This window comes from Sus scrofa, chromosome 2 (genome assembly GCF_054392235.1).
Source record: "Sus scrofa isolate SSC_HxYL_T2T_F1_AM1 chromosome 2, Sscrofa_HxYL_maternal_Yorkshire_Landrace_v2.0, whole genome shotgun sequence".
Classification (NCBI taxonomy): Eukaryota; Metazoa; Chordata; class Mammalia; order Artiodactyla; family Suidae; genus Sus; species Sus scrofa.
In genome coordinates, this window is record NC_139384.1 from 61,387,750 (window position 1) to 61,401,537 (window position 13,788).

A 13,788-nucleotide genomic window follows, 5' to 3' on the forward strand; every position below is an offset into this window, starting at 1 on the left:
TGCCTGGATTCTAACTTCCCATGTTTGCTTGGACATTTTCCTGAGCCCATGACATCTGATTTTTAAACGTTTCTTCCTTTCCTGGGTATTTACTCTGGAAACACCTTAATTTCTTCTGTAACACATCAAAGGCCCAGGTGCACGTATCTCTGCTACAGCCTGGATGATAACCGAGCTATATCTGTAAATCCGCGATTTTCCTCAAGCATTTGGCAACCGAGCCTGTTCCAGGGGGACCTCAGGCAGAACCTGCTCCTCCGGACCACGGCGGGTAGGGCGCGGGACACCCGCCGGCCACGCGCTAGGAAGGAGGACGCGCGGGCACGAAGCGCAGCTCTCCCAGACAGGAGCGACCCGAGCGCGACGCGGATTACAGCACTACCAGCGGCCCGGCGCTCGCTGCGCACGTCCAAGCCCTCCCGCCTGAGCCGGGTCATCCCACGCGCGATCTGGTTGAAGAGGTCCCGCTCCACCACATGCAGTACGACCACAGCGTCGCTGGACAGCTGCTGCTTCAGCACCTGGAACGTAATGTCGCCCCGCGACCGGAGGCGAATGGCTTGCTGCTCCCGCTCACCCTGCCCGGAAGGCGAAAAACACCCCTGCTGCTGCAACATTCGCGTCCGTAAGTCTTCAGGCTGCCAGATTCCTTCTCAGTCATGTCCTCCGCCCTCCCAGGCTGGAAGCTAAATCACCAAGGGCAGGGCGGGTGGCCTACTCAGCCACTGGAGAAGAGGCGTGGGGAGTCTCTTATATACCGTCCTGCCCCGCCCACATGTCGTCACAGAGGGCAACCGCCATTGCGCTCCTGGAGAGGCTAATTGGCTGGAGAAAACAGATGCAGACTGATTAAATAAGGGGGAGACAAAGGGCCGGGAGGCCTTGTGCAGAGATGGGGTCTGAGCAAGTCTGATGGTCTGGGCCTCACAGTTTAGGTCTTAAACTGCTGTGGAGGGCTCCTTCTCCACTCCAACTGAGTCTTCTCAGGATTTCCGAGCAGCAGATTAATTACAATGCTGTAGCAATTTGGCCCATCTCTTCTTGGACCAAGGGAGTGGAAGGTGGTTTTGCTGTTTGGAGACAAGATACTGAGAACTCAGAGGGTACAACAATATTACTAGATTTGTCTTTTCCCAAGGCGGAAGATAAAGAGGCTAGGGTGCCATTTAGAGTCCAAGAAGTGTAATTGTCATGAGGATAAATATAATCACGTATTTAAAAGAACCCCAGGTGGACTTCTACAAGAAGCTCACAAGTTCTTCATGGGGAGACTTGGGAACTTAACCTGTAAAAAAGAATTTGCAGTTTCAAGAGGCTGTAAACTCTGTGTAATTCAACAGAGATAAAGCTACAAAAACTTAAATTTAATCCTAGCTTTTGAAACAAAGTGATGAAATGGAACTCTTTTAGTCTGATTGGTTAGTGCACTAACCACAGAACAAAAATACACAATCTCCCTTTCCTGTCCATGCCAAAGAAGTTAGTGCTTCTCTTCAGGATTTTCAAAGGAGGGTGACTATTTAGAGATACCTGGGGCTCATCCTTTACTTAAATGTAAGAAACTGAGACGCTGAGAGAAAAAAAAAAAGGATTTTCTGGGGAGAGGGTTATTGGAGTTTAGAGTTTTATTATTTTTGAATGATGTGAGACTGAGAGAACCAAAAGTGTTCTTGTGTCTCAAGAACTTGTTATTACCTAAGAATGAGAATTATGGAAACTGCTTGTGATTTCATCCACAGGATAGAGGAACTAGGATTTTGCAGATGTCTATTTAGGGACCATGAGGTGAAATAATAAAGTTTTTTTCTTTATTCCTTACCCTATGGAGTCCTGCTCTTTTGATTAATGAAGGGCTTTAATTAATAAGTAAAATTTGTGGAATAGGGTTGGTGATCTTTCTTCTAAACTTATACTAGGCAGCTAAGTATCATATTAAGTGATTGGTACCATAATTCAACAGTATGGTATGAGCAGGACATACTGGGTTCATCCTAAGGATAGCTTATCATTGGATAACATGTCATTTAGGCTGTTTAGGCCATGGAGGAGAAACTTCTGATAGCCAACAATAAGCACACAAAATTAGTTCCTAAAATGATTTCAGAGCACAGTGAGTGCTCTGAAGGTGATAGAGGAGTTCACAGTGGGGCAGAGAAGGACAAAAATGATCCTTCTGAGTGGGTTATCTTGGAACTGAGGTATATAAGAAAGGACCCCATGAAGAGCTGGGGATGGGTACTCCAGAGAGAAGGAATTCTCTCTAACATGTTTAGCAAACTTGAGAAATAACAATAAGTTGGGAATAGTAAGACAGAGTAGACAAAATGAGGAAAGGTATGGGAGGCCAGAGAAGAAGCCAAGGGCCGGATCATATAGGCCTTGAGGTCATGGTAAGGCTATATTGCACTGGTGACCACTGAAAGGTTTTAAGCAAGAGATTTGATCCTCCCTGCTTTGTGAAGGTGAGAGCGGAAGGAAGCAGATTGAGCTGGCAAACAATCTGCAGATATGATTCTTTTACGATATTGAGATGGGGAAATTACTTGGTTTATTCAGGTAGGTCCAAATGCCTTCACACATGTACCTATAAAAGAGAAGCAGGGAGTTCCCATTATGGCCCAGTGGTAACAAATATGACTAGTATCCATGAGCATGTGGGTTTGATCCCTGGCCTCAGTGGGTTAAGGTTCTGGTGTTGGCATGAGCTATGGTGTAGGTCACAGACATGGCTCAGATCCAGTATTGCTGTGGCACTGGTGTAGGCTGGCAGCTGTAGCTCTGATTCAACCCCTATCTTGTGAACTTCCATTTGTGACAGTCATGGCCCTGTAAGAAAGAAAGGAATGAAAGACAGTGTGAGAGAGAAGCAGAGGAAGATTTTATACAGACAAAAGTGGAAGTAGTGGTGCTAGCAATGAGTTTAGAGTGATATGGCCACAGGTCTGGGAGTGCCTGGTCACCACTAGAAGCTACAGGAAAGAATTTTCCCCTGGAACCCTTCTAGGGGTAATGGCCCTGATGACACCTTGATACTAAGACTTCTGGCCTCCACAACTATGAGTGAAAACATTTCTTCAGTTTTTAGCCACCAAGTTTGTGGTGATGTTACATGAACCACAGAAAACTAAATAGGTGACTCAGAGTAATATTTTAGCCATGGATGGAGAGGGCCACAAGTGACTGGATTCAAGATGTTTTTGCAGATAGTATCAGCAGGACTAGCTGATATATATGGTGTTGGTATCACAGAATAGTCAAGGTTGATTCCTAAATTTTTGTTCTGAACAAGTGGGTGGATGGCAACATTTACTGAGATAGGAGAGGGGGCAAGGTTTGTTAAGTGTTATTTGTTGGCCACAGTCATGTTTGAGAAAATATCAACTAGCTTTTGCCACCGCCCTCTTTGTCACTATCTGGCACTAAGGTCTAAACTCAGTTATCAGTGTAGAGTAAAGCAGGTAGTTAGATATCTGAGTCTGTAGCTCAGCTGGAGATACAATCTGAAAGTCATCAGTGTTTTTTTTTGTTTGTTTTTGTTTTTGTTTTTTTTTTGTCATTTTGCCGTTTCTTGGGCCACTCCTGTGGCATATGGAGGTTCCCAGGCTAGGGGTCCAATCGGAGCTGCAGCCACCTACCTACACCAGAGCCACAGCAACATGGGATCGGAGCCACGTCTGCAACCTACACCACAGCTCACGGCAACGCTGGATCCTTGACCCACTGAGCAAGGCCAGGCATCGAACCTGCAACCCCATGGTTCCTAGTCATATTCGTTAACCACTGAGCCATGAAGGGAGCTCCTCATCAGTATATTTAAAGCCATGGCACCAAACAGATCAAACAAGAAGAAAGAAAAGAGAAAAACTGATCCAGAAGAGAAGACTTGATCCAGGGCCCCAGCTCAAGCCAGGGGACCCTCAGTCTGTTTTGCTGGGACAGGAATGAGTATCCAACAAAGGAAAGATGGAGTTAGTGAGGAGGGGGAAAAACCAGTTATGTGTGGCTTCACAGTCACAGAAGCCAACCGGGGGTGGTGGTGGGAGACTGTGCATGGAGGCAAATATCTACATCGTTAGATGTTGCTCCAGGGGTAGAGGGGTAGCAGAGAACTGACCACTGCCATTAGCGCCATTGCAGTAGCTCTGTGTAGAGAAAACCTCCACTGGAGTCAATTGAATAGTGAATGGGAAGTGCAAAAGAGTTCACAGGAAAGTTCCCCTTCCTGGCATGGAGGAAGCGAATCCGACTAGGAACCAAGAGGTTGAGGGTTTGATCCCTGGCCTCGCTAAGTGGGTTAAGGATCCGGCATTGCCATAAGATGTGGTGTAGGTCGCAGATGCGGCTTGGATCTGGTGTTGCTATGGCTGTGGCATAGACCGCGGCAACAGCTCGGGTTAGACCCCTAGCCTGGGAACCTCCATATGGCGGAGGTGCGGCCCTAAAAAGACAAAAAAAAAAAAAAAAAAAAGAGTTCACAGAAAATATAGGTTACTTCTTTTCAGACAGCTTTTGACAGGCACAGAGGGAATGGGCTATTGCTGGTGATTACCTTGGGGGAGTCTAGAGAAGGCTCTAATTGGTTTTGAAGGTGGCTAATTCTGCAGCATGTGTTTGAGTGTCTGCGAAAATTGTGAGGGGAAACTGAAGGTCAAGTACAAAGTGGTAAGAATTGCAGAGGCCAAGTCCTTAGGCGGGCTGGGGGGGGGAGGCGGCGGTCGGTCCGGGCACAGGAAGAGGGCTTGGCCTTATTAATTCCATTTTCTCAAGTCTTTGGTCACCAAGGACAGGTACTCGCTGCAGAAGCGACCCATCCACAGCCCTACGGCCTCAGCGACAAGCCGGGGCTTTTAGTGTGGAAACGGCGGCTCCCAGCAGGCTTTGCGCTGGGCGGCCAGTGCGCAGGCGCGACCCGCTGGCCTCCTACTCTCCCCTCCCCACTAAGCCCCGGCCCCATTTCCGGGCTGGAGCCAGCGACGCAAAGGGGGACGGGTTCTTCTTAAAAGAGAAACGGCGGCGGCGTGCGCGAGGTGGGCCCCTGTCCTCCCGCGGCTCTCCCGGCCTGAGCGCGAGGCGGGGGGAGGCGCAGGCGCAGTCGGGATGAGGGCGGGTGAGGGGACGCGCAGGTAAGGCCAGGGTTGGGGTGGACCGCGGCAGGAGCTCTGGGCGACCTGGGAGCTGTCTTTGGAATTTACCTGTCCAACGATTGTGAGCATTCAGTGGGGCTGCCCGAGGTCGGGAGGGGGGCGCCCTCCAGACCCCCGGCCCCCGGCTCCACCCACATCGACCTGTGTGGAGCTCTCCCAGTGCACACGATCTCTCCTTCCCCTATCAACCCTTTTCAAGAAGAAACTGTTGCCTTACCCTCTGCCCCACCCCAGTTGAAATTTCCTTCCCCTTAGCTTCAGGTCTACACTTCAGTGGGCAAGAGATCAGGCCATTCTGACTTTGATGCTGTCCCCTACCTCCTACCCCCACGATACCCACCCCATAACGCTAGTTTACAAGCCCCGTTATGTAAACAGGTGCTTTGGACCCTATGGCAGCAAATACTCTTGCAGTGGTTTAGTTCTGCCCCAATTCACACGTGGGGAAACAAGAGGCACTCTGGCCACAGATCAGGTCGGCCCACACGTGTGTCTGCTCACCCTACAGGCCCTGGTGCTCATGGCTGCCTCTCTTGGGGACACCTCCCATAGGCGGCGGGAGAAGAGGCGGCAGCTGGACGCCCGCCGCAGCAAGTGCCGTATCCGCCTGGGCGGCCACATGGAGCAGTGGTGCCTCCTCAAGGAGCAGCTGGGCTTCTCACTGCACTCGCAGCTGGCCAAGTTCCTGTTAGACCGGTTAGGGGCAGGGTCAAGGGCTTTGGGGGAGGGCACCTAGGCTGCAGCAGTTAGCACTCTCCCGCCCTCCACCCCTCACCACTACCAAGGGCTGGCTGGCTGCTCCTTCCCACTGGCAGATTTCTCACTTCAGCAGTAAGGCCAGTGTGCTTTGTGGCCTCCCAGGGTCCGGACAAAGCCCCCACTCCTCCCTTCCCTGTGCCCCCCACCCCCAGTCCTCAACAAAAAGGGAACCCCTTAAGTGAGTACCCAGAGCTGAGGGCATTTGGCCACATGGGTCCCCACCTGACCTGTCTCTTGTACCCCTGGCAGGTATACTTCTTCAGGCTGCAGACTCTGTGCAGGTGGGTAGGGAATGACTAGGGGTAGGGAGTCAAGAGCCAGAGAGGGAAGAGGGGTAACAGGGAGTGATGTGACCCAGAAACACTCTCCCTAAGGGAACTGGGTCAGAGGGAACCTTAAGTGAGTTTGGGAAGAGATGGGGGAGTTGGGTAGTTTGATGGGGACAGCCTGTGGAGAAGGGTAACCTTGGGGTTGTGGCTTTGGAGAATGGTAAAATGGATTAGGGACCATGGTGGCCCAGGGATTCGGGGTACAGGACTGTTTGGGTGTGGCTTTCCAGAATGAGAGTAGAGGACCTCCCAGCTCACCTTGACTGTTGCCTTCACTGTTGCAGGTCCTGAGCCTGTGCCCCCCAAAGGTCTGCAGTATCTAGTGCTCCTGTCTCATGCTCACAGCCGAGAGTGCAGCCTGGTGCCTGGGCTGCGGGGACCTGGGGGTCAAAACGGGGGGCTTGTGTGGGAGTGTTCGGCTGGCCACACCTTCTCCTGGGGCCCCTCTTCAGGCCCTACACCTCCAGAGGAGCCCAGTCCAGTCCCGCTTCCAAGTACTGACCAGAGAAACTGGTGTCCAGAGGCTAGGAGTGGACAGGAACCTGCAGGTAGGCTGGAGAAAAGATGAGTTATGGAGGGAAAGAAGGGAAATGGGTTCCCACCTCTAGCTAAGAAGCCCATTCTTTAAAAATAATCGTCTCAATGGAAAAACTCTATGCTGACAAGGAAAATACATCCTCAAATGTATTTTTAGGTCCGAAAAGCATAATATAGAATACAATGTTTATGTTACCTTTGGTGGAAAAATAAGAGGAGAGGGAATATATATTTTTATGTACTTATGAGTACAAAATCTCTAGAAGGGCATGTAAGAAACCAGGTTACCTGTAGGAAAAACGAGGTGAGTGGGGTACAGTATTGGAAAGGAGACTTTTCACAGTGTACCTTTTTATACTTTTTTAAAAATCATGTGAATGTACCATATCTAAAATAAAACAACATCTCCCACTCCAGTAGCCTCTGCCCCCTCTTCCTCCTTGTTTCTGAGAGTCCACCGACCACTAGTGACCTTAGAACTCCTGTCCTCATCTCTCCAGTCCAGAGATTCTTCCCCTTTGACCCTACCTATGCTAACAGGTTTGGAATCTGAGCACGATGACAGGACTCAGGAGGCCAACTTAGCCAGGTGAGTTTGGGATGGGGAGGGACAGGATGGATGTGGATAGATAATGGGGGTGAGGGATCTGGACCTCAGGCCTGCCTTTCTTGGATGTGCAGAGGAGTGGAACCCCCACTGGAGACCTTCCCACCCATAGGAGAAGAGGATGGGGAAGAGGAAGATGAGGATGAAGAGGAGATGCTCAGTGATGCCAGCCTATGGACCTACAGCTCCTCCCCAGATGAGCAAGTTGGGGCTGAGGGAGGATGCTAAGCAGAGGAAGAGGAGGGAGAGGAACCCAGAGTTTTGCAGACTTGAGGGAAGGGGTTGTTGGTGGAGATGGCAGGGTAGGCTTTGGGGAAGGCAGAAAAAACTAGAGGCTTTGAATTGGTTGAAAAGCGGTAAATTTAGGCACTGGGGGAGAATGAAGGCTGAAAGCAGATATGAATAAGGAGCCTGGGGTATGGATAGAGTTGTTCTGAATTTGGGATATTTGCAGTTTAGGGGTTGGGATTGGGCTGGAGCTGGCTGAGGACCCATGGAGATAATGCCCTCTTCCTCTTCATTCTTCTTTCAGCAGTGAGCCAGATGCCCCCATACTACCCCCTTCCCCCGTCACCCATGCACTTAAGGAGGGGGAGATACCCTCAGCCCCTGAAGCTGTCCCAACTCCTCTTGCTGTGCCATCCTCATCAGCATCCTCATTGAGTTCCGGAGCTCCTCTGCCTGTGGAAGTCAGGATACAGCCGGAGCTCAGTGGGACCCCTCAAGCAGCCCAGCAGACTGAGCTCCTGGCCAGGTAACCTGATGGCTGTGACAGAGGGCAGGGGCATCCTGGGACATGGCCCTTCCTCGAGGCCCTCTGCTCCCTCTTTGCTGCCCGTAGCCCTGGGAGTCAGGCTAAGTCTGCTCTGGCCTCGGCATGTGATGAGGACACTGCTCAGATTGGACCCAAGAGAATTAGGTAGGTCTTGGGGAAGGGGCTGTGCGTAGGGAGGGGATAGGAGGTAGGTGGAAGAGAGCCTGCATGAATCCTTCTGCTTCCTATTCTACTTCCCCAGGAAAGCTGCCAAAAGAGAGCTGCTGCCCTGTGACTTCCCTGGCTGCGGACGGATCTTCTCAAACCGACAGTATTTGAATGTGAGGGATGTGAGGGACACAGGGTTGGGTTCTTTGTAGCCTCACAGGTGGAGGAGAAGGGCTGAACATGCTGAGGCAAAGAAGCCTGGGATGTGGGGGGAATTCAAAGCCAGGAAGAAAAGAGTTGGAATGGACCTGCAGAGCTTGACTGTAGTAATAATTGCTCAACCAGACAACTGGTAGATAAAACAGAAAACCAAACACCTGCCTACTACTGCTTGTTACACAGGCCCTCTAAGGACTGCATGGAGATGATGGTGGTATTCCTCAGGCTTTTGGGGTGGGGTGCTAGTAACTGTTCTAGGCATTTGATGTGTGTCAAGTCTTTTGATCTCAGTATTTCTTTGGCATGGATGCTGATACTATTCCCACTTTGCAGATGAGGAAAGCAAGGAACACAGAGGTTAAGCACTGCCCAAGAATCTTCAGCTAGTGCATGATAGAGCTGGGGTTCCCTGGGCTATTGGAGTGCCACTCCATACTGGCTCAAGTGCACAGGCCTTGCTCCAGGGTGATTGGGAGACAGTTCTGTCCCCAGCCTCACTACAGGGGAGGTTTGAGGCACAGAGAGGGAAGAGCCCCAGCTCCACTTCAGCCAGAGACCTCAGACCTCACAGGATTCTGAGGCCTGGGGAAGGAAGAGCCAAGACTGGAGGGACGGTGAGGCCTGAGTGGTTGGGATTTGGGAGAGGGGGAAGGTCATCAAGTGGTGGCAAAGCTGTGGGTTGAGAAGAATATTCAGCAGGATTGGTCAGACCTACTTGAGCCTATGAATGGAAGAAGCTGAAATAGCCCCAGCAGCAATTTAATTACAGGAAAATGGAATTATGGAGGAGAAAGCTCCCACATTTTAGTGAGGCAGGATGTGAAGTTAGGCCAAATAAAAAGAGAAATAATTACCAAAAGTACTTGGGGAGTTAAAGTTGAAGAAGACAGTATCCTTAAAAGTGTTTCAGACTGAGAGAGAGGGAGTGTGTGTATTGTGTTGTGTTTCCAAAGCTGATTTAGAAGAAAATGACATAATCTTATAATCCTATGGTGAGCTATCAATAAAAACTAGGTGATCTGAGTGATACAGATTATACATTAATATTAATACCAAAGAGAATAATCATACCCACCCAAAATGTGTTTCCATCCCCAGCAGATGGCAAGTCCATGGTTAGGAAACCAAGCGTGTTACCAGAACTGCGCTTTATTCAGGGAATGAAGTATTGTGAGGTTCTGACAAGGAGGTGAGATAATGGAAGTTGAGAACAGAATAAGGTGAGGGCAGAGTTTGGAGTCAGGAAAGAATGGGCTCAGGGTGCTCATGTGTAGGTAAGGACTGGCTAGGATGATGTGGGCTGGTGGTGACAAGAACTTCCAGGGGAGAGGGGAGAGGAGCCTGTCTGCTGGATCAGCTCTGGTGGTCTTGCTGAGGAGACCGTCTGCTTCCTTCCCTAGCATCACAAGAAGTACCAGCACATCCATCAGAAGTCCTTCTCCTGCCCAGAGCCAGCCTGTGGAAAGTCCTTCAACTTTAAGAAACACCTAAAGGAGCATGTGAAACTGCACAGTGGTAAGTAGTGGAAATGCCTCCTCACCTCCCCACAGTAGGTCTTATCATCTCCCTCTGTGGTTTCTGTCATCTCCCTTTGTGGGTTCTGTCACCTTCCCCTGCGAGTCCCTTCACATCCCCCTGTAAGGCCCATCATCTTCTATCTGCAGGTCTTATCACATCTTTCTGGGATAACTCCCACACTCATCCTGAATTTCTCTGTGTGTTGAGACCCTGCCTGCTTGAAACTTCTCAGTGCTGGGATATAGCAGGCAGTCCTCACCTTGTAAGATAGGGCTACAAAGAGATGTGAAAGCAGGAGAAGGGAGGAGAGTGTGACAGAAGAGTTGGTGTTGTAGAGGGGGAGGGTGCTTTTAACAAAGACCTCAGTAAAGGGAGGAATGGAGGCTTAGCCACATCCATAGGCAACATGTTGTGGGGCCCTAAACTGGCATCTGTATGGCATGTTCCAGGAATGGAGAAGAGGCAAGGAAGTTAGGAAGGAAGAGAGGTCAGATAGGTGGTAGGGGCCTCCAAGACCATGATCAAGATGGCTTGGCTTTCAACAAAATGTGATACACACTAGTGTAGTGGAAGGGAGGGACACAACTGATTTTAAAAGAAGCATTGTGGCTGCCATGTAGAGAATGGGACTGCAGGAATATGAAGTGAGCAATGATGCCGACCTGGACAGTCCAGTTAGTGAGAAGTGGCTGGAGGCTGACACAAGGGTGAAGATGGAGCCACGGTTAACTATGGGAAAGACAGATGTCAACAGATAGGACCAGCAGGTAGGAGTTGGGATGGCTTGGAGGATTCCAGCCTGAGCAGCTAGCTGGGCAGAAGGTGATGTGATTTCCTTAAAGTGAGGAGGAAACAGGCTTCAGGAAAGGTAGGTGACATTTTGTTTGGGACACACTAATTAGGTATCCCAGATAATGTGAATCTGGAGTCCAGGGAGATGTTGGGGGGGAAGAAAGCTATTCATCATGAGTATATGAATGGAGGTATAGATGGAGTGTTCCTATAAGGAAGGAGTGAATATAGGTAGAGAAGAGCTCTGAGTAGGGCAGGTGGGAAGGGCGGCTACAAACAAATCAGTGAGGTAGGTGAAAAGATGGGTATCTGAGGAGCCAAGTGAAAAAAGTGCTTCAGGGAGGAGGAAGGGTAAGCTATGCCAATGCCACAGAGCCAAGTAAGATGAGGTTACAGATGGTCCACCAGACAGGGTGGTGGGAAGCCATCCTTAAGCACATGACAAAATGGTATGTGACAAGGGAAATGACAGCCAGAATGGAGTGGGTTCAAAGCAGAGAGGAGCTTGCAGTGAAGACAGCAAGTGTGGACACCTCTTTGGAGTTTCTCTGTGAAGACAAGCTGGAGGGCTGTGCAGAGGTGGGAATGACCACACAAGGAGGAAAGGCTTACTGATGCAGGGTGGGTTGGGGAACCTCAATCAGTGAGGAAGAGTATGTCCAGGCACAATTGGAAGGCAGCCACAGGGGAGCAGGAACTATTCACATGTGTAGGTACAAAGTAAGTCGGCTGGTAGATTAGATTGGGGGGCAGATGTGGACATTCTTTCCTGGCTTCTCTCTTCTTGGTGACTTATAAAACGAGGTCAATGCTGAGTGAGGCTGGTGGAAAGAGGATGTTGTATGGAAAATGCCCTTCTGGACTCTAGAAAGTACAGTGAACTGACCAAGAAAATGCAGAGACATCATGGCACGGGAGGGACTTGAGACTTGTGGTTGTGGATGAAAATAGAGCATGGGTGGGGGTGTTTGTAGTTTATGTTTCTGCTCCTCTTGGCAAATGTGTGCAGGTCTGGAGTAGGCCAAGGGTTGTATTTATCCTGAGTTGGATTTTAACCAAGCAAGTATGGCAAAGGGAGAGACAGTGAGTTGGTAGTGTGAGTGAAGGGACGCCTTCATTGTGAAAGATGCCCTGGAAATGAATTTGATGAAGAGGGGGCAGTGGGGGTAGTGGAAAGGCAGTGGGCAATCATGGGATTAGTGTGAGAGGACAAGGTAGGAGACCCTGGCTGGAACTGGGATGCTTGAAACTGTGATTTCAAGGTGTTGCAGTGATGGGGCATGACCTGGGAATGGTGGCTAAGAAGGAAGGGTGTGGGTCAGTGAAGGTCAGGAAAGAGGGGAGTGGAGTACTGACAGTAGTGGTAGTAGCTGAGGAGAGAGTCTGGAGCCAGAGTTGTGTGGAGTACATGAGAGTGATGGGGATGAAGTTGTAGGTGTGTGTGTGTGTTCTGATGGCAGGATATACAGAGCAGTGGTGGGACAGAGGTCTAAAGGCTGCCATGAAAAGCAAGGACACTTCCTCTGGTGCAGGCCTGAGACTTGGAGGTGTAGGAGAAAAACTACAGCAGGCCCATGAGAACTGCTAGAGATGGGAGACAGGCAGGTGTTGTTAGAGCTGGCAGGGAGTGGGAGCAATTCAGGAGAAAAGGAGAGGGGGTTGGTTGGTGACACTCACAGGGCTACTGACTGTTCACAGGGCAGTTGGGGGTTTGGAGGAGTGTGATATGCAGGCTGAATGGGTACAGTACTCCTTTGGGGGTCAGTGAATGTGGTGGGCCAAGGAAGGGCCACAACTTGGGGATGGATGCTGGGATAACCCCCATGTGCCCACAGATACCCGAGACTACATCTGTGAGTTCTGTGCCCGATCTTTCCGCACCAGCAGTAACTTGGTCATCCACCGGCGCATCCACACAGGAGAGAAACCCTTGCAGTGAGTGTGGGGAAGGGAGATGGGGCTCAGGGGAAGTGGGGAGGTGCTGGCAGGATAACTGGGAAGCTGGGAGCAGGAGGAACCCCTAGGGAAGTCAAGATGGACTGAGGCCCCTTCCTTCCCTCTATTGTCACTGGCTCAGGTGTGAGATCTGTGGGTTCACCTGCCGCCAAAAGGCCTCCCTGAATTGGCACCGGCGCAAGCATGCAGAGACAGCGGCTGCCTTGAGATTCCCTTGTGAGTTTTGTGGCAAGCGTTTTGAGAAGCCAGACAGTGTTGCAGCTCACCGCAGCAAAAGCCACCCCGCCTTGCTCCTGGCCCCACAAGAATCATCTGGTCCATTGGAATCCTGTTCCAGCATCTCTGCCCCTGCATCCCTGGAGGCCAGTGAGGGGTCTAGGCCTTCTATGGCTCCTCAGGCTCCCACACTGCTCCCTTAGCAGTAAGCATTCCCCAAAATCTGGGGAGCCAGGCCCCAGGAACTGAAAAGGAGCAAGAAGGGCCGGATGCCTGGTCCCTGGGAACTAGAGTGATGGGGAGTACAGGGCAGGGGCAAGAGTGGGCTATAGGGGAGCCAGGATACTTCAGTCTTCCTAAAGGACAGAATAAACCCAGTATTTTACATGAACATGTGTGAGCAGATGATGTTTTGGCATCTGAGGTGTAGGAACTTCAGTTCTTCAGTTCTTTTAGAAGCAGTTTCTGCTAGAATGTGCTTGAGTGCATGCTAAGTGCAGCCCCCCATCTGCCCTCACCCCAAGGACCCAGCTTTCTTTCTGAATTTGCTTTGGCACTTTGCAGCCCTTTTCTGTGGAGCATCATACCTACTCTTGCATTCAAGCAAGGCAGGCTATGACAGTATGGAGAGCACCAAGTCATTCCAGAGGGATGGGTGGGAGTAGAAATAGAGGTATGTGAACTTGGGCCACATTTGTACTCTCCATTAACCAAGAAAACTAAATGTAATGGGGCCCCTGAAGAGTCTCGCCTTCCAGTGCAAACATGAGGGGGCCATACATTGCAAGA

At 50.4% G+C, this 13,788-nt stretch overlaps 1 protein-coding gene across 8 annotated transcripts; it reads left to right on the forward strand.

Moving 5' to 3' along the window:
- Nucleotides 1-303: 303 nt before the first annotated feature.
- On the forward strand, nucleotides 304-13,390 carry ZNF692 (zinc finger protein 692). 8 transcript variants are annotated; one of them, XM_085012158.1, is made up of 12 exons: nucleotides 304-625; nucleotides 5,653-5,840; nucleotides 6,153-6,184; nucleotides 6,517-6,780; nucleotides 7,310-7,358; nucleotides 7,451-7,576; nucleotides 7,909-8,130; nucleotides 8,218-8,295; nucleotides 8,393-8,471; nucleotides 9,918-10,032; nucleotides 12,663-12,762; nucleotides 12,905-13,390. In XM_085012158.1, exons 2-12 carry the CDS (start codon nucleotides 5,665-5,667, stop codon nucleotides 13,200-13,202), a joined length of 1,539 nt encoding a protein of 512 aa, XP_084868284.1. In that variant the 5' UTR covers nucleotides 304-625; nucleotides 5,653-5,664; the 3' UTR covers nucleotides 13,203-13,390. The 8 variants fall into 8 exon arrangements, 7 of the variants coding, with proteins under 7 accessions (XP_084868284.1, XP_084868285.1, XP_003123649.2 ...); XM_085012159.1 differs by having other exon boundaries at nucleotides 7,912-8,130; XR_014837332.1 differs by lacking the exon at nucleotides 304-625 and adding an exon at nucleotides 4,953-5,027 and having other exon boundaries at nucleotides 8,393-9,706.
- The last annotated feature ends 398 nt before the right edge of the window (nucleotides 13,391-13,788 follow it).

What these genes read in the sequence shown, in the direction of transcription:
- ZNF692 (XM_085012158.1), top strand. Translation starts at nt 5,665, where the DNA reads ATGGCTGCCTCTCTTGGGGACACCTCCCATAGGCGGCGGGAGAAGAGG. An exon ending in GCATGTGAAACTGCACAGTG is followed by an intron (nt 10,033 to 12,662) that starts GTAAGTAGTGGA and finishes ATGTGCCCACAG; the next exon opens with ATACCCGAGACTACATCTGT. An exon ending in ACAGGAGAGAAACCCTTGCA is followed by an intron (nt 12,763 to 12,904) that starts GTGAGTGTGGGG and finishes TCACTGGCTCAG; the next exon opens with GTGTGAGATCTGTGGGTTCA.